Source organism: Cynocephalus volans, chromosome 2, assembly GCF_027409185.1.
Source record: "Cynocephalus volans isolate mCynVol1 chromosome 2, mCynVol1.pri, whole genome shotgun sequence".
Taxonomy (NCBI): Eukaryota; Metazoa; Chordata; class Mammalia; order Dermoptera; family Cynocephalidae; genus Cynocephalus; species Cynocephalus volans.
In genome coordinates, this window is record NC_084461.1 from 124,802,660 (window position 1) to 124,822,070 (window position 19,411).

A 19,411-nucleotide genomic window follows, 5' to 3' on the forward strand; every position below is an offset into this window, starting at 1 on the left:
GCAACCTTCCTGAGTTACCCGGATCAGCCCCAGAAATGTTCCTGTACCCACAAACTGTAATGTTCATTCCACATTCTGAGTCCAGAGTCTCAGAAAAGCTAAATTCTGTAATCATCAGCTGATATCAAGATTCTTCTCAAAGCACTGCTAGAGAGTCAGGGCTAATCTTTACAGGGTCCTAACAAATCTTTTCTCTCACCTTAGCAGCATTCAGCAGGCTAGAGGAGGGTGGGGGGAATACATGGGCTTTGCCTCTCTCTGAAGGGCAAAATTTTGTCAGTTCAAGCAAAGTAGTGGAAGCTTCTGAAGTCATGCAAGAAGTTCCTGGGACAGAACACTGAGGAGTTTTGTACCACTTTGTCTTCCCTGTTGAGCACCATCTGAGCTGTCAAACTTTGCTGCCAAGGGGGCTGAATCAACCTGCAGCACAAAATGAGTGGGGAGGTAGGAGGCTTCTGTGACAGATTTGCAGTGCCTATTCCTAAGGTTTCTAGGACTGAGGGAGACTTCATAATTGGTTGAGAGCAGACAGACTTTTTGCCCAATCAGACTCAGAGCTGAGGTGGGGGATCTGCTCTTCATGCCTGCCTCTCCTCCTCCAGCTCCCCAGCTCCACTCAGATTCAATTCCCTCCCCCCCACCACCACCACCCACCCCCGCCATTCGGTGACTAAGAAGAACTGCTGCAGGAAGGCAAAGCTCGGAGCAGTTTTTAAGAGGCTATAAGGAGACATAAGAGATTTCAGCTGCTGCATTCCAAGCTCTCAGTCTACCGTGGAGACAGGACAGCACAGAGTTACTCTCCAGGAAGAGACTTCTGGGTCATGGGGCCCAAGACACCCCCACAGCTCGCTGGGAAATGGCAAGTGCTGTGCATGTTGTCCTTGTGCTGCTGGGGCTGGGTGTCTGGGCAGCTTCGTTACTCAGTGGTGGAAGAGTCTGAGCCGGGGACGCTGGTGGGGAATGTTGCTCAGGATCTGGGCTTAAAGGTGACAGATCTGTTGAGCCGCGGACTACGGTTGGGCTCTGAGGAGAATGGGCGTTATTTTTCCCTGAGCTTGATGACTGGTGCTCTGGCAGTGAATCAAAAGATTGACCGAGAGAGCCTGTGTGGAGCCAGCACCAGCTGCCTGCTGCCAGTGCAGGTGGTGACTGAACACCCCCTGGAGCTAATCCGTGTAGAGGTAGAGATCCTGGATCTCAATGACAACTCTCCTAGCTTTGCCACCCCTGAGCGAGAGATGCGCATCTCAGAATCAGCTGCACCTGGGGCAAGATTCCCACTGGATAGTGCCCAGGATCCGGATGTGGGCACCAATACTGTGAGCTTTTATGTTCTAAGCCCCAGCAGCCACTTCTCCCTGAATGTAAAGACCCTAAAAGATGGGAAGCTGTTCCCAGAGCTAGTGCTAGAGCAGCAACTGGATCGTGAAGCCCAGGCAAGACATCAGCTGGTGCTCACTGCTGTGGATGGGGGTACCCCAGCCCACTCAGGGACCACCCTCATCTCTGTCATCGTGCTGGACATCAATGATAATGCACCAACCTTCCAGTCCTCAGTTCTACGTGTAGGACTCCCAGAGAATGCACCCATGGGTACACTGCTGCTCCGCCTCAATGCCACTGATCCAGATGAGGGCACCAATGGCCAACTAGACTATTCCTTTGGAGACCATACATCTGAGGCAGTGCGGAATCTCTTTGGTCTGGACCCTAGCAGTGGTACAATCCATGTGTTGGGTCCTGTAGATTTTGAGGAGTCAAGTTTCTATGAAATACATGCAAGAGCCCGTGACCAGGGACAGCCAGCCATGGAGGGCCACTGTGTGATTCAAGTGGATGTGGGGGATACCAACGACAATGCCCCAGAGGTGCTACTGGCCTCTTTGGTCAACCCTGTCCTAGAGAACACACCAGTGGGCACAGTAGTGGGGCTGTTTAATGTGCGGGATCGAGACTCAGGTAAAAACGGTGAAGTGAGCCTTGATATCTCTCCGGACCTACCATTTCAGATTAAGCCTTCTGAGAACCACTACTCACTGCTAACCAGCCAGCCCTTAGATCGGGAGACCATGTCCCACTATATCATTGAGCTGCTGGCCAGTGATGCTGGCTCACCTCCTCTGCACAAACATCTCACCATCAGGCTCAACATTTCAGATGTTAATGACAATGCACCCCACTTCACCCAGCAGCTTTATACTGCTTACATTCCAGAAAACCAGCCTCCGGGCTCGCTTCTCTGCACCGTGGCTGCCTCAGATCCAGACATTGGGGATAATGCCCGCCTCACCTACTCCATTTTAGGGAGTCAGATCCGGGGAGCCCCAGCTTCCTCCTTTGTGTATGTCAACCCTGAGGATGGACGGGTCTTTGCCCAGCGTACCTTTGACTATGAATTGCTGCAGATGTTGCAGATTGTGGTGGGGGTTCGAGATTCTGGTTCTCCCCCATTGCATGCCAACACATCTCTGCATGTGTTTGTCCTGGACCAGAATGATAATGCCCCAGCTGTGCTGTACCCACGGCCCGGGTGGGAACTCTCAGCTCCTCAGCGTCTCCCTCGCTCAGCTCCTCCTGGGTCCTTGGTTACCAAGGTGACAGCTGTGGATGCTGATGCAGGCCACAATGCATGGCTTTCCTATTCACTGTTGCCACAGTCCACGGCCCCAGGACTGTTTCTCATAACCGCACACACTGGTGAGGTGCGCACAGCCCGGGCCTTACTGGAAGATGACTCAGACACCCAGCAGGTGGTGGTCCTGGTGAGGGACAATGGTGACCCTTCACTCTCCTCTACAGCCACAGTGCTGCTGGTTCTGGAGGATGAGGACCCTGAGGAGATGCCCAAATCCAGCGACTTCCTCACACAACCTCCTGAGCGTTCAGACCTTACCCTTTACCTCATTGTGGCTCTAGCTACCGTCAGTCTCTTATCTTTAGTCACCTTCACTTTTCTGTCAGCTAAGTGCCTTCGGGGACATGCAGATGGGGATGGGGATGGGGGCCAGTGCTGCAGGAGCCAGGACTCACCCACCCGGGACTTCTATAAGCAGTCCAGCCCCAACCTGCAGGTGAGCGCAGATGGCACGCTCAAATACATGGAGGTGACACTGCGGCCCACAGACTCGCAGAGCCATTGCTACAGGACGTGCTTTTCACCGGCCTCTGACGGCAGTGACTTCACTTTTCTAAGGCCCGTCAGCGTTCAGCAGCCCTCAGCTCTGGCGCTGGAGCCTGACGCCTTCCGGTCCCGCTCTAACACTCTGCGGGAACGGGAACGGAGCCAGGTGAGGGCCTCGGTGCCGATAATGGTGACCCCTGGGGGCGGCGTTGGAGAAACTGCCCGTCCACATAAGGGATTTTGAACTTGCATCCACTCCCCTCGGGCTGGCTTGGCCACTGGCTGCGCTCCACCCGATTCTCGGGATCATTTGGACTGATTGCGTGGAACCAGAGGAGTGGCGGAGGCGGGGGTGGGGCTCCCAGCCCCGGGAAGTGGTGGCAATTGCGGGCGAGGGGTGGTGGGACCTGCCCCCGCCCCCACACTCAGAAAAGGCTGGGGCCCTGCTGAACTTTTTGTGGTTTACTGGCGGTTTCCGCGGGTGTCGGGGTTCCCGGGTGGAGGCAGTTACAGATCCACCCCTGCAGCCAGCCTCCTAGGCCCCGACTCCCAGCACGCTCCGCCGATCATTAGGTTTCCTCTTCGGTTTCTCCCCACTCCCATGATCTGTGACTTCACTGTTATCCTCAACCCGCCCTATGCCGCATCACCCAACCGCATCTATGTACAGGGCTTAGGTACGCACGCAGGGCTCACGCGTGTCCTCCCTGCAGACCACACCCACGGGGCACACGCTGCACCTGCACACGCGTGCGCGCGCACACGCACCTCGCACTTGGGCTCGTACGCACACCCGGGTTGACTGCCGGACGCTCGCTGCCAGGTTTACACCGGCTGTGCGGGGCCCGCTCACAGCTCCCCTCCGCCGGCCTCAGAGGCACTCTTCGCTGGCTGTGCGCGCCCTGGTGAAGGTCCCAGGTCGCGGCCGTCCAGGGCCAGGCGAGGACTCTGGAGGCTCCTCCTGCCCCTGCCACTCGCACCCCGGGCTGGACGCTGTCGCCTCCGGGCCTGAGCTGTGCTGCGGCGCCCGGGGCACTGCCCGACTCGGGCCGCTCTAGGCGCGGGGCGGGCGGGACTCTATGACCCGCAGGCCGGCTGGTCCTGCTGGGCCCGGGGATCCGTGCTGAGGGTGGCGGTCCCTATTGCAGCAGCCTGGGGCAGGCTGGTGGACAGAGCTGCCCTGTGGCATGAGGCGCAGCAGGGGCCAGCCTGAGGCGAGTGAGCGGACCTCCACGGGACAGGAGGCCTGGGACTTCAGCGGCATCAGCGACCCCTTCCTCCCGCAGGAAGTGGGAGCCTGGAGCACCAGGGCTCTGGACGCTCAGAGATAGGCTTTTTGGCTCCGTCGCGACCACAATATACCCAGGGATATAGGGTCAGGGCTTTGGGGGTGACCAAAGTATCTGAGACTCCGGCAAATCCTTCCTCCTTTGGCTGATGGAAAGCCACAGCGTCTGCTGGTTGCCAGGGTGCCCTCATATGTGGGGAAACTGTATAGTAAAAAGCACAGGTTGGGCTGACCGGTTAGCTCAGTTGGTTAGAGCCAGCCTTGTAACACCAAAGCCTAAGGGTTTGGTTCCCTGTTTCCACAACCCCAGGAGCTTTTATTCAAAATATATCTATGCCTAACTCTGCCCCTACTGAATCAGAATTATATTTTGAAAAACACTCCCAGGTGACTGATAGCTGATTGAGAGAACCTTACTATATACCTCCTTTGAAAACCACATCATCCCATTTGCCCTTCCCACCACTGTTGTTGGATAGATACTAGCATTCCCATCTTATAACAGTTTCACAGAGGTCAAGTGACTTCCTCAAGTTCACAGAGCAAGTGATAAAGAGTCTAACCCAGGTCTGTCTAACTCTAAAATTTGTGCTTTTAATGACTTGGCACTTGGAACTTACAAAGCTGAAGGACAGGAGAGACAGTTTGCATCTGCTGGGATGGGGCAAGGGTGGGGTTCTTTCCCTTTTAGGACCTTACGTGTGGAGAAAAGTCTTCTGGGGCTCCTCATCCCCGATAGCAGCCCTCTCTGAGCAAACTTGGACCTGCCACTTTCCTTGGGTAGGTTGTGAGTTTCTCCCAGCTCCTTTTCCTCCAATCATGGTCCTTGCATGTCCATGTAGATTCTGCTGTGTCTACAAATACAGTGGCTGAGGGCTGGGCATCCCTGTGTCCTACCCCACAGCAGCCCCGGAGTGGTGCTGGTGACTCCTGATGCACCAGGGATGCTAGGTTTCTGGGTTCTGCTCACATCACAGCCACCTGTGAGCCTTAGGGTGTCATTGGCAGTCCTAGGTCTTCCTTCTCCCCAGAATAATCTGAGATGCTCACACTCACACTCTCTGATCCTGGGAGCAAGTGTGAGAATTAATTACCAACACACCCCAGAACCAGTGAGGAGATAGTTCTAGGAATGCTCCATGAGAGTGTGTGATGGGACAACACACACCCTGGAAAGACTGGGAGTGAAGTGGCTGGCCAAAGCGCTACACCTTTGGCCAGGTGGGAGACAGCTATAGATCAGCTCCTTGGGAGCTCTAGAGAATCAGCTGGCTCAGCTTGGAGGCTGTGGGAGCTTGATCCTTCTGGGCTCCATCCCAGTCATTTTCTCTGCCCCAGACAGAGCAGCCTTGTTCTCTCCTCCTCAGTCACAGGCCATTGTCTGGCACAGAGTTCTGGGGGTGAGAGATTTCCTGGGGCTTGGATGCCCTGCAAAGGCCCAGTCTGGCATGACTCCTAAATTAATAATGTATTTAAGTGTGGGAAGAGATCCATGAGAGCCAAGGGTCTGGAGGATGTGTCCTTCTGAATGTGTCATTGCACAACCTGGCACGAAAAGGGTTACCCAGAGCAGCAGCCATCTTGCTGCAGAGGATGCTTTGTTCCCAGTTGAGGAGCTGAATAAATTCATTCTAGGACTGGTGGAATTCTCATCTAAAAGCCTCCTCTGCCACTTCTGGGGTCCTCTGCACAACCTCTTCCCCTCCCGCCCTGCCCCATTCCACAGAAGACACTTTCAGTCTTTGAATTTTGGCTCAAAGTTCTGAGTCTGAGAGCAGGGAAGAAGGGGCCATTTCTTCAGCAAAGGAATCTGGGCTTGTTCACTGTGGTCAGATGAAATGTTATTTTTGTCTCTTTGTCTCTGGTACCTCAGACCTCTGAGTCCTGAAGTGTATTTTGCTTTGGAGGTGAGTCTACCCCTCCTCCATCTTATCCCATTTTCTTCTCTGTACCCATTCCCCTCCTTCTCTCCAGGCCCATCCCCAGGGGCTCAGGTGACATTCTGACTTCTTGTGGGTACTCAGCTCCTTTTCTTCTGTTTTCTCCGCAGCAAGCCCCACCCAACACGGACTGGCGTTTCTCTCAGGCCCAGAGACCCGGCACCAGCGGGTAGGTGACTGATTCTCCAGCCCACCCTCTTCTCTGCGGCATTTTCAGTGATGACGTGGGAGGAGATGGGGGGAGGGCTCTGCATTTGTTGCAAATGGTTTCTTCCCTCAGTTTGAGATTTCATGGAGGTTCTGGTATGTTGGTGGCCTGCACACAGACCTCGGAAGGAAGAGGCACCTGCCCTATTTTGGAAGCTCAATTCACATACTCATTCCTCCCTTCTGCCCAGGACACACACCTTTACCTAACTCCTGAGGGCTCTGTGGGACCAGAGGATGGTCTTAAGCTGGTCTCTGGGTGGAGAGGAGGCTCCTTGTACCCATCTACTGCCTACATCCCCCTCCTCCATGGAGCCGGGCTTCATCCTGACCTGGGATGGGACAGGAGGAGGGGCAAGAGGAGGCTGTCCGCAGAGTCTCCTCCAGAGCCTGCAAGAAAGAGCAGAGGCAGAGGGGATGGAGCTCAGGCTGCTGTGAGACAGCACAGCTAGAGACGGGACTGAGGAGGGAAAGCTGCCCTAGGGAGGGCTAGAGGCAGGTCTCCCTCATCCTGCCCCTCCTCCAGCTGCTGTCTGACCTCCCCTTGCCATGCCTGCTCTGCCTGAGGGCCTCTTGTCTCTGCCCCCTTTTTCTCAAGTCTGGGTCTCTGCCACTCTCTTACTTCTGCCTCCTTCCCTCAGTCTCTATCTCAGTTTGCAATCTCAGCCTCTTTCTCGGTCTCTGTCTCAGTTTCTGTCTTTATTGCTGCATCTTGGTCCCTACAATTTGTGTCAATTTGCATTGATCTGTGCCTCACACTGTGCCTGCCATGGTTTAGGTGTCAATAAATGTGGAATGAATGAATAAATGTGACTCTTAGTTTCAGTCTCTGTTTCTCCTTTTCTCTCTGTCTCTGCCTTCCTGTCCTTGTCCTAGACCTCTTTTCTGTCTCTCTGTCTTTCATCATTTCCTAGTGTCCTGTGTTCTTGTCTCCAGTCTCTTTGTTTCTCTGTTTCTCACTAATCCTGTTTTCTTCTCTGTTCTCAGCCTCACTGTGTCTCTTTCTCTATCTCAGACTCTTTCTGTGTATCTCTCTTTCTGTTGTCTATCTGCCTCTTTGAGTCTGTTACTTTTTCTTTATCTCTCTGTTTCTCTTTTATTCTTTTTCTCTGAGCCCCTGTCTCTGTCTCTCATTTCTTTGTACTTGTGGGCAAGCCAGGACACACATGCACCCCCTCCGCCCCTGCAACCACCAACACACACACCACCACTCTCTCCCTCTCCCTGTCCCTCACACACAGAGCCTTTGATCGCTGCTCTCCACACCACACCCTCCCATCCAGGCTCCCCAGCTGCTCATTTCTATCCAGTATGAATTCCTGCTGAGACAGGAACCCCCTGTAGGCAAGTGGGGGGGACTTCAGCAGAAAGACTTTCAGTTGGTCTGAGGAGAGTGGGATGGGCTCTGGGCCAGGCTTCCCTGTTAGAAGTCCAGAGTCTGGAGGAGTCGAGAAGCCCATGGAGAGAGGCAGGAGCTTGGGCTGCCTCCCCTCTCCCTACCACCTCCTCGATGGGTCAGTCACTTACTGTCCATATTTACCCAGATGTCACAGATGCTGAGCTTCTGGGCTTCCTCTCTTCCCTTCTCCAACAATCATGCCTTCCCTACCACAAGGATGCAGGAGACCTTGGTGTAAGGCTGAGATTCCAGCTCCAGGGCATGCACAGTCCTGTCCTGGGTTTCAGGAATGCAAAACACTTCTTAGAAGGCCCCTAAAAGGCAGCAAAGCAGAAGGCTTGGAATGTCCTGTTCCTCCTTTGACCCCAACTGTCTCCCTTCTCCCTGTAGGCATTGCCAGTCTTCCCATGGGTTATCCATTAAGTTGCTCATGAATTCTTTCATTCATTCATTCAACAAACATTTACTGAGCATGTACTATGATCCAGGCCCTGTGCTAAACACTGGGCTATAAGAGTGAACAAGCAGAGACTGGTCAGTTAGCTCAGTTGGTTAGAGTACAGTCTTGTACCACCAAGGTCAAGGGTTCAGATCCATGTACTGGAAAGCTGCCAAAGGAAAAAAAAAATGAACAAGCAGACAGGATCCTTGAACATGATCCAGGCCAGCAGAAGAGACAGAAAATTGATGACAAATCCATTCAAAAAAACCTAGTTACAAACCATAGTAAGTGCTGAGAAGAGGGTAATGTGAGTCTAATGGGGGAGGGGGATCAGGGAAGGCTTCCAGGAGGAGGTGACATTTGAGCTGAGGCATGAGAAATACTAGAAAATTTGTGTTCCTTCTACCTACTCCCTCCTCAGGCCATACATTGTCCCTGAAGCAGAATTCACTGCTATACCTGGAGTACCCACCAATTGCCTGTCATGTGCCTTTTGTTGTTTTTCATCAAATGAGAGGCTTAGTGGCCTGGGATACATGTGGGAGATCTTGGCAAGACAGAAAAGGCTTAGGAGCTCTTGCTTCCTTAGTTAACTTGCAGGAAATAGGACAAGCATGTCTGATTCAGCTCCAAAGTGGCCAACGTGAAATCTTAGGGTCCAGTCCAGCAACTTCAACTTCCCTCCTTTATTCATTCAGCTAATAGTAAGCAGCCATAGTCCCTGTCCTTGAAAAGTTCACAGTGTATTGAGGGAGACAAATATTAACCAAATAATCACAAAATAAATGTAAGATTGTAGCTATCGTGAGTGTTATGAAGAGCAGTACCTGGTGATGAGAGCATATAATAGGGATTTGACCTGGTCAGGAAGCAGGAGGACATCCAGGAGGAAATGAGGTTGTGCTGATATTTGAAGGAGGAGTACAAATTAACCAGCTGAAGAAAAGAAGCAAGAGCATTGCAGATGGAGGGAAGAGCATGTGCAAAGGCCCTGCAGTGCAGCCTCTCAGCATCAACAGAATGACAGGAGTTTTCTCTTTGCTGCCATTCTGATGAGTAAATTGGAAGGAGGGGATAAAAGGGGAGATTTCTCTTATTCGACACAACCTGGGTTCCAGCCCTCCTCTTCTTCTCTGCCCCAGTCCCTCCCCACTGTCTCCCCCACTGCCCTCCAGCCCAGGCTGGTCAGGATACCAGGTTCAGAGCAGGACTAGCGTTGAGTTCTTCAGGAAACCTGCTTCAAGTTCAAGCCAGCAGTGTGGGTCACACTGCCTAGACAATAGGGAAAAAGACTCACATTCTGTTGTGAGGATTTTTTTTTTTTTTTTTGGCAACTGGCCGGCATGGGAGTGGGGTTTCAGGGGTATGGCGGTGGGGAGGGGGATCTGAACCTGCGACCTTGGGGTTATAAGGCTGCACTCTAACCAACTGAGCTAACTGGCCAGCCCAAGACTCACAATCTGAAGTCCCCGCCTGCCAAGTGCTCCTCCTCCTTACCACTCACTATGCCTTCTGAGGTCATCCTCGTGGCTTCTGATCCCAGCAGCTATTGTCTCAAGCTCTAAGCCCAGCAAGGCTTTTCTCCCTTCTCAGGCTGTTCTCAGCCTCTGAACTGAGGAGAGAGTCTATATCTGGCTTCCCCTGGTCCCCACCGTGTTCTACTTTGATGGCTCCACACCACCATTCCCCAACTCTGGATCCCTTTCCACTCCTCCTCTTCTGAGAGACACAGCCCTGCTCTCTCTCAGTTTGGGCAGTCATTCAACAAACAAACAGCAACTTAATTTTTTTCCCACTTGTAAAATAATACATACTCATAATAGAAACATGAGAAGTAGAAAAAAAGCTTTTTTTTTTTTTTTAAGAAAAACCACCCATAATTTCATTACCTAAAGAGAACCACCACTAACTTTTTATTTAATATGGAAAATTTCAAATATATAGAAAAGTAGAGAGAATGGTATAATGAACCTATATAATCCCACTACCCAGCTTCAGCTAATGCCCTATCTTGTTTCACTTGTTTCCCCATCCTCATCCCCCCACTTGTACTATTTTGTTAGTTTTAAAACAGTCTCAGTAGATATAGAAAAACCCTTGGACTATTTTGGAGCAAATCTCAGAAGTCATATAATTTCATTTGAGTCTTCACTATCTTTAACAGATGATTTTTTATTTAAGGTCCACAATTTTGTTTTTGTTGAGTGTCTCAAGTTTCTTAAGCTCCTTTAATGTAGAAGTTTTCCTTCTATTTTTGCATTTTGTAATTTATTCATTGAATCATTAACATATTCATATTATCTTTGTAACCTTTTTTCTTTGTGTAATCAAGCAACATGCACAGCTTCTTTTTTAAAAAAAATCTGATTCACCTAAATTAAATTGTTCAAAAAGTTGTTCACATTTAGAATATCAAGAACTTTTATTTGAGTCAGCTGGTATATTTCTTACCGGTTGCTTTTTCTTTTTTTAAATAGTAATTGAGGTCATACTGTCCATCAGTATTATAGCCTGGGTTTTTTTTGTTTTTTTTTTTTTCCTTCTTTGCAATGTATCCAGAGAATCTCCCCATGTCAATAAAAATTCAAGTCATTTAATTGTCGCATAATAGCCCCTCATATAGACATACTCACACATATATTTAAAGGCTGATAAGCTTTCTTCTGATACATTAAAAAGAATACACATGTATTTACATTTTAACACAATTAAATACAGGCTATTATCAGGGTGACTTTCCCAGATTTCTCGCTTTTTTAGAGCATGATGTAGGGAGTATTTTATCATAGCCCAGCCTGTTGGATACTTCCTTACACACGCACACCCAGCGCACCAGAATACAAACTCCTTAGGGCAAAAACTGTATCTGTCATCTTTTAAATCTTAGAGCCTGTCACAGACACTGGCACATAGTGGATGTCTGGAAAATGGTCAGTTAAATGTAGTCCATCTCCTCCATTTTTATTTTTCACTATTCTCCAAATCCTGGAAGAGTCCCCTATAATCCACTGCTGAGGCTGCAGGGCCTCCCTAAGTCCCTGCATGTGTAAGATCAAGGGCTTTGGAATCATATTCGGCCTATTGTCAGCTTGCAGCTCTGCCAGTTACTGGCTGTGTGACTTTGGGAAAGTCTCTCAATTTCTCTGAGCCCTGATTTCTTCCGCTGAAAAAACAGGGATGATCATAACACTTACCTGCAGGGAGGTTCTAAGGACAGAATAGATAATAGATGTATTACCAAGTCAGCCCAGTACCAGAGAATAGGAAGCTCTTAGTAAATGGTTAAAAAAGAAGTCTCTCCCCCTCCGCTCATCTCTTGCCCAGCTGGCAGTCTGCCCACCTGTTTGGTCTCCAGCCTTAAACCATTTCCTGAGAATCCTCTCTACAGTCCAGCCCATCCTGGTTCTCAGGCCCACCCTTCCACTCACCTTCATTCCTGCAACACCACTGCCCACTGCCAACCAGGCATCTTCCTAACCTCCGATGTTTGACTTCTGTTGTTCCCCCACAGCCACAAAGCTCTCCTTCCTGCTGCCCCTCCTACTTTATCCCCATTAAGTCGTGTCACCTGGGCCTGAGCCCACCTACCTCAGCCCTGTGCCATCAGGCCCAGAGAGAGCTCAGTCAGGCTGGAAGTAAGGACTCCCTGATTTTCATGGAGACAGAGGTGGCTGAGGCCCCATCACTGGGCTCCTGTCCTCCCAGAGGAACCCCCACCCCTGGTCCTTTCACAGGGACAATAGTGATCTTTAATCTGACCAATAGTGATCTAAATACTTAAATCTGACCATGACAATCCCCTTTTTTAAACACCTCAGTGACTTCCCAGAGCTCTTAGGATGAGACCAAAATCACCACCTCCCCTTGTGGTGGCCACACTGACCTTCCCTGTCCTTTCAACTCACCAAGCTCCTTCCAGCTTCAGAGGTTTGGGGCGTGTTACTTTGTCTGCCTGGAAAGCTCTCTCTAATTTTACCCTTCAACTTTTTGTTTTGAAATGTTTCAAACCTATGGAAAAGTTGAAAGAATAGTATGATGAACATCCAAATACTCTTTACTCTTTTTTCCTAGGTTCATAAATTGTTAATATTTTGCATATTTGTTTTATCGTTCTCTCTCTACACACACAAACACACGCACTTTTTTTTTAACCATTTGAAAGTGAGTTGCTGACATAATAGTTGAAATACTTCAGTATATGTCTTCTAAGAATAACATTCTCCTGTATAACCACAAAGAAATTATCACCTTTGAGGAATCTAATGTTCATACAATAATATATAGTCCACTAGCAGATTTTCATAAATGTTCCCAATATGTCCTTTTTATCTGTTTTTTTTAAATCCACAATTCAATCCAGGAACATCAATTGCATTTGGTTGCCATGTCTCTTTCTTTTTATCTAGAACAGTCTCCCTACCTTTTTTATTTTTATTTTTTATGACACAAATATTTTTAAAGAGTCCAAGCCAGTTGTCTTTTAAAGCATCATGAAGTCTGGATTTGCTGATTCTTGTCTTATGTTTAGAGTCAGGTCAAACACTCTTGATAAGAATACTCCATGGGTGTTGTGTACTTCCCACTACGTCACACTGGGAATCATTTAATGTCAGTTTTTTCCATTTGATAAATGAGTTTCCATTTTATAAAAGAATTGCTAAATTTGTTCACTTGGTGAAAGTGGTATCCCCACATCTCTCCTTTATAAATATTATATTTTTAAGTGTTTGTGATCGATAAGTAATCTGTGGGTGATGCTTTGAGATGTGTGTCAACACTTCACCCAATTTTAGTATTTTAGTATTCATTGATGATCCTTGTCTGGATCTGTTTTTACATCAGTGGTTACAAAGTAGTGATATCCTATAATTCCTTCTATATTTGTTTGCTGGCATTCTCCTGCAAGTCACCTGGATAATTTTTTCAGATTTAAATTTGCTCTCTTATCCTCTGGGAAGCCTAGACTGACTGAGCTCCTTAATCCCGATTAAGTCAGGATTCCCCTTATACCCTCCGGTACCCTGCTCTTTGCCTTCAAGGCGCTTGTCACAATTGCAATTAAGTTATTGTGTAATTATTTAATATCAGACTCAATGTGCACCATGAACACCATAAAGATGGACTATTTCTGTCATGTCCACAGCTATGACCCCAGCACCTAGCCCAATGTCTGGTACACAGTAATTGCTCAATAAATATTTGTTAAATAAATGGATATCAGACTGTAGCTCTTCCCACTGTTGGGAGGAAGGAAGGAGATTCCCTCCAACCCTACCTTTATGTTCACTGTGAAGGTGTAGAGGTGACACACGGTAGCTGTGCGTTCTGTCCTGAGCCTTAGACTGAGTTCACCTACTTGAGGATGAGAATCCCAGATCAGGGGAAACCATAAGTAGGGAAAGACCTAGGAAAAATTGTAAAGATGTCCTTGGTTATGCTTACCCACCATGACAAAACACACAAACACACACACACACACACACACACACACACACACTTTCCTGCCTTCAAGTTTTGCTCTGCAACCTTAGTGCCAAATCCTTCTTTTTACTTACCAACCTCTTCCCATTCATTCAGGGACTTTTCTGTGCCAGATGGTGCAGACTGTGTGTGTGTGTGCACTTGTGCGTGCGCCAGGCCTGCTTCCCCCTGCCCCCAAATTGAATCCTTAAAAATTCCAAAAAAAGAATGGAAATTGTCACTGTGGGAAAAACTCAAATTGAGTTGGAATTCTTTTGGATTCATTTTAGTTTAGTATTTTTAAAAATAATGAATCCCTTCATGTTTTTTCAATGCATAGAGCTTCCAATAGTCTTAATTAGGTCCAGGTGCTGGGCCTCAGGCCTGGGGCTTGTGCTAGGTACTTCAGCAGGAAGCAGGCAGACACAGTCCCTCCTCACAGAGGAGGTCAAGTGGTGGAGGAGCAGACAGGGACAACAGCAGTCACAGTGTGACTAGTGCCACCAAGGGCTGGCACCAGGGGTGGGAGCACTGCAGAGGCACCTGACCCTACCTGACTGGGTTTACGGATCCCCTCTAACAAATTTTATTCATGTTACCAAGGCAAAGGTTGGGGGACTGGCATTCTGGGGAACAGAATCTGTCCAGGATCCACAGCAAGAGAGAGCTCAAAGAATAGGAAAGTGCCTCAGAAAATGTTTGATGATGGAATGTTTAAGAGCAGGTCTTGGGGTGTTCTTGTAAAATAGGAAGGGCAGGTTTTTACGGGCCTTCCTTTGAAGTGATTAGATTTGAGTTTTAGAAATTACTTTCTCCCTGCTGCAGGGTCTCTTGTGGCCTCCTACATTTTCCCCTAGGTTTTCTCTAGGTTCTCACCCTTCTCTCTAGCTCTGGAACATTCTGTCCCATTTCCCACCTTCACTGTCCTTGGGAGAGGGCCTTCCCCCGCCATCCTGCACCCTCCTGCTGTGACAGTAAGCCACTCTCTCTCACAGAATTGGGGGTGGGGTGCAGTTTATTAAATGCATCTGAGACAGTAGAGTGCTGGTTTGGGGGACTGGCTTGTGGGGATCTGCTTCTGAAGGATTGTATAAGCACCTCTTATGTTGCTGAAGGGAGAGGTCTTGGGCATGATGTGGGGATAGGTTACTAGACTTGGGAACCTTGGGAGAGGCCCAGAGGAGCAGAGCTGGGCTGCCCTGCGAGGCTGTGCTCACCATCCCGCTCTCTCCCCAGCTCCCAAAATGGCGATGAAACTGGCACCTGGCCCAACAACCAATTCGACACAGAGATGCTGCAAGCCATGATCTTGGCCTCCGCCAGTGGTAAGTGGTGCCAATGTGTGTGGTAGGATGGGAGATCTGGGGTTCTGGGGTGCATCCCATAGCCACCATGCTCACGGACTGGGTATCAATGTATGTGATTTCTCCAGATCTTTCAGCTAGTCCAAGATTCCAGGATATAAAGCGAGGTTAAGGAACAGCAGAGGGACTGGGGGTCCTGGGATGTGCAGAGGGGAGTGAACAAGGAAAGATCTATTGAGGAGATGTGGGAAGTAGTGATTACAGGTCTAGCTCTGGAAGGGGACAGCATAAGGTCCTAGCTCTGCCACTTACTATCCTTGTGATTTTGATCCATTTGCTCAATCTCCATAAACCTCAGTTTCCTCAGCCAAGAAAATGGGGACAGTGACCCCAAAGGGTTGTTGTGAGGATTAAACAAGATGATACCATAAAGCATAGGGCACTGGGCTTGGCACATACAAGCAGTGAGAGTGGGTGTAGACATTCCCAGCAGAGAACAGTTATGCAAGACTCCTCCTCTTTCTGCTGCTCCTACCTCCGGAGCAGGATATTGGTTTTCCCACAGGCTAACAAAGAGCCTCACATGTAATAGGGATTCAGCCAATGGTTGTGTCCCTGAAGAGTCACAAGAGGCCTGAGCAGGGAAGCAGAATAATACCATTAGTACTTAAGAACACAGGTGTTGGAGACATGCCAATCTGGATTCAAATCCTGGTGCCACCACTTAGCTGTGAGTCTTTAGGTAAGTTATTAAGGCCCTCTGGGCCTCAGTTTCACTTACTATGAAATGGGTATAATAGTAACAGCTCTCAGTGTGGTGTTGTGAGGGCCAAATATAAGGCCTTCAGCACAGGATTGGCAGAGAGTAAGGGCACAACACATAGTGGCTAGATTAATTATTAATTTTATTGACCTATAATGGGAGTGGAAGGCAGAATTGGAATAATGACTATTAATAAAGACTAGTTTCTGGAGCAATAAATCTTAGGTTTATAGAGAGGCGGGCAGAGGATTAAAGCACTAGCCTTATATAGTGAAATGACAGCCCTACCCTCCAGCATGTCTGGTGGGTAAAGAACCAGGTGAAATCACAGTAATCACTATAATCACTCTGGGCACATGTTAAACAAACTTTATGGGCCTTATGTCAATTAATCCTCTCAACAGCTCTGCAAGGCAGGTCTGATTATTTATACTTGACAGATGAGAGAACTGAAAAGTCACTTGCCCCAAGGCCCCCACTTTTGAGCTGCAGAGCTGCAATTCTAACCCAGCTCTACTCCCAAGTTCATGCCATTTGTACTACAGTGACAATGTCTGCCTTTAGAACCAGCCTTGGTTTCCCTCTTAGCTAAATAGGTCGAAAGGCTGAACTTCTAATGCCTTGCTTTTTTCTCCCGGATTAAGGTTGTCAGATAAAACACAGGAGGCCCAGTTAAATTTTAATTTCAGATAAACAATAAATACCGTTTTAGCATAAGTAGATCTCAAATATTGCATGAGACATACTATACTAAAAAATTACTTATTGTTTACCCGAAATTCGAATTTAACTGGGCACCCTGTATTCTTACTTGCTAAATCTGGCAAACCTATCACAGATGTATGTGAGGTTAAGTGGGGCCAGGCCTGTGGTTGATGTAAGGACAGAGGAAGGGAGAGATGGCAGGGGCAGAGCTGTCCTAGGTCTGGTGGGGCTGTGATTCGAGAGGCCAGATACTGACTATGAATGAAAGAGGCAGGCAGCTGAGTCTGGAGAGATGCCAAGTCCGGCTCTTGAGGGAAGTAAACAGGTATATTTAGCTGTTGTGGCTTTGAGCCCTAAGGCCAAGGAAGCAGGTTTTTTAGCCTAAATCCAGATGTTAGAGACAGAAATGAAATCATTATTTATAGCCCAAAACCATCTAAGAAGTTCCCCCTGGAGCGGAGGTCATGCTCCCCTGTCAGGGCTCACCCCTCTGGCCCACACAGGGCCTGACCCCAGACTAAGCCTGGGCCCTAGGGAAGGGACCCTGAGGGTGGAGATGGTGGGGTCAGGCCCTGCTCTCACTTTCACACCCACATCCTAGCCCTGGAACCAGAGAAGCTCCTGGAGTCCAGCCCAGACAGGCTGCGGGGGTGGGCAGGGGGTGGTAAGCAAGAGGGAGAGTAAGAGCAGACACTTGGGAGGATTTTTAAATAAACATTTGTGGGGAGGTGTGTGTTCAAGGAGGCTGCGGTTGGTTTGCAGCTCAACCAGCTCTGGTCTAGCTTAACCAGGCCTCCCTGGGCTACACTGGAGTTGCTGCCTCAGCCCTGGCAGGGGTGGGTTGGGAGGACAGGGCATGGGGGAACGTTATGCGGCTGGGGAGCTGGGTTTCCCTGAGGAGCGGCTGGCACAGGAGAGGAAGCGAGCATCAGCCCTACCTCCTCCAGGCCAGAAGATGCCCAGGTTCTTTCTTCCTGCTTTTCTAAATCTCTTCTTGGATTAAGAAAATCCTGGTCTTTGCCCAATGTGAACCTTGCAGAGAAGAGGGTATAGAGGGAGGGGCCATTTGAGAATTGATTCTAAAGAGGGTCAAAGCTGGCAATCCAACTTCTTCACCTCAGATTTAGATGGGGAAACTGAGGCCTGAGCAATGCAGGGCCTTGGCCAAGGTCACAAAGCTCCTTAATGGCAGAGCTGAGCAGACAGAACTCTAGTATCAGTCTCTTTCTATTACACTCCGGATTTCCACATCTTCTCTTCCTCCTGGTCCAGCCCAACTTCATGGCACCCCACAAAGGTGGGCAGGGGCTGGCTTTGTCATTTTCATCTACCTGGGGTGCTTTTCGGAGAGCTTGGGTGCATGGGGCGTGTGGGTGGGCCTGGCTTCTAGTCGCTCAGTCAAGCCCTTCCTGTTTCTGCCTCCCTTCTCCCTGTTTCTTTCTCTCTCTCTCTCATCCCTTCCCTCCTTCCCTCCCTCCTGGTGCCTCTCAGTTCTCCCCTCTAGTCCCTAAATCACTCCGGAATCCTGGCTCTTTGAAGCCAGATCTGGGCCCCTTCCCCCACCGCTCCCATTCCCCGGCTGGAAGAGGCTGACTGCCCCAGGGGAGGGGGCGGGGCGGTCGAGGACCCTGCTCCCTCCTGGAGTTAATTAGGGAAAACAGAAATGTCAGCTGCACGAAAGAGCCGGAGGAGGGGCCAGCCTGGGGAAGCAGAGAAGGAAGTGGGCAGCTGCCCCCTCCCAGCCACTCTTCTTCCCCGCCCCCAGGAGGCCCTCAGCTCCAGGGATCTGGGACTTGCAATGGAGGCTGTAGAAACCTGAGCGCTGGCACGTGGAGGCGGGCCCAGGCGCATCTCGGCTCTCCCTTCTCTTATGCCCTTCCCCCTCTTCTGCCGGCTTTGAAAATATTTCCTGTCTCTCCATTTCTCAATCTCTGGTTGGTGTCCCAGCATTACTCAGCCTCTCCGGCTTTAGTCACCCTCTTTACCCGCTCCCTGGTCTAGGGAGGGTGCAGAGGAGGCTGGGAGGGAAATGCTCGGGCCAGACGGCCCGGCTGGGCATTCCTGGGGCTTTAACTCTCCCACTGCCACAAAGGATTTCAGGCCTCCAGCAGTGAGCCCTGAAGAGTCGAACTCCCCGTTCCCCCTCTCCCACCCCCACCCAGTCAGGGAGAGTGCAGGGTAGAGGTGATGACACGCTGGAGGATGGTGACGATGACCACAGTGATGAGGATGCAGCAGCAGCTAACACGTCCTGAGCACCTACCAAGTGCCTGGGCACTGGATGAAGCACGTTTCATTTAATCCTCACAAAAACCCTGTGAACTAGGTACTTCTGTGCTTCTCAACCTTTAATGTACATATATTCTGAGAGTCTGCATGTTAAACAAGGTCCCAGGTGATGCTGAGCTAGGACCAGAATGTGGACTCCTTTGGGCCTCTTTCTGCATAGTGGGAAGTTGGGCTGGAGGTGCTCTCTGATGTCCCTAGTTCTGACACCCTGAGCCCATGTCTACACTGTACCTAAGATGTCTCGTCCCCAGGATCATCATCTCAGCTCCACAGAACGTAGTTCATCCATCTTCTCTCCATAGCCCTTCCCCTCAGAGTAGGGATAAGGTCCAAGCTGCTGCTGGTGGTGACTAACTATACCCTCCAGCACGCACTTGGATACACTTAGGCCTGAATCCCACTCTAACACACTGTCTGGTAAGGCCCTGGGCTAGTCTTTTGTCTTCTCTAAGCCTTGGCTCTCTCATCTGTAAAATGGGGATAATACCAC

General features: G+C 49.6%; 1 protein-coding gene across 11 annotated transcripts in view; it reads left to right on the forward strand.

Moving 5' to 3' along the window:
* Positions 1 to 19,411, forward strand: part of LOC134370930 (protocadherin gamma-C4) — a 135,483-nt gene that overhangs the window by 113,185 nt on the left and 2,887 nt on the right. For 10 of the 11 annotated variants that reach the window (XM_063087875.1, XM_063087871.1, XM_063087874.1 and 7 more), the window contains 2 exons: positions 6,463 to 6,521; positions 15,097 to 15,185. In XM_063087875.1, the coding sequence (XP_062943945.1) occupies positions 6,463 to 6,521; positions 15,097 to 15,185 (148 nt within the window). Of the gene's footprint in view, positions 1 to 824; positions 3,291 to 6,462; positions 6,522 to 15,096; positions 15,186 to 19,411 lie in introns of those variants that run through there. The other variant, XM_063087867.1, reaches the window with a different exon arrangement.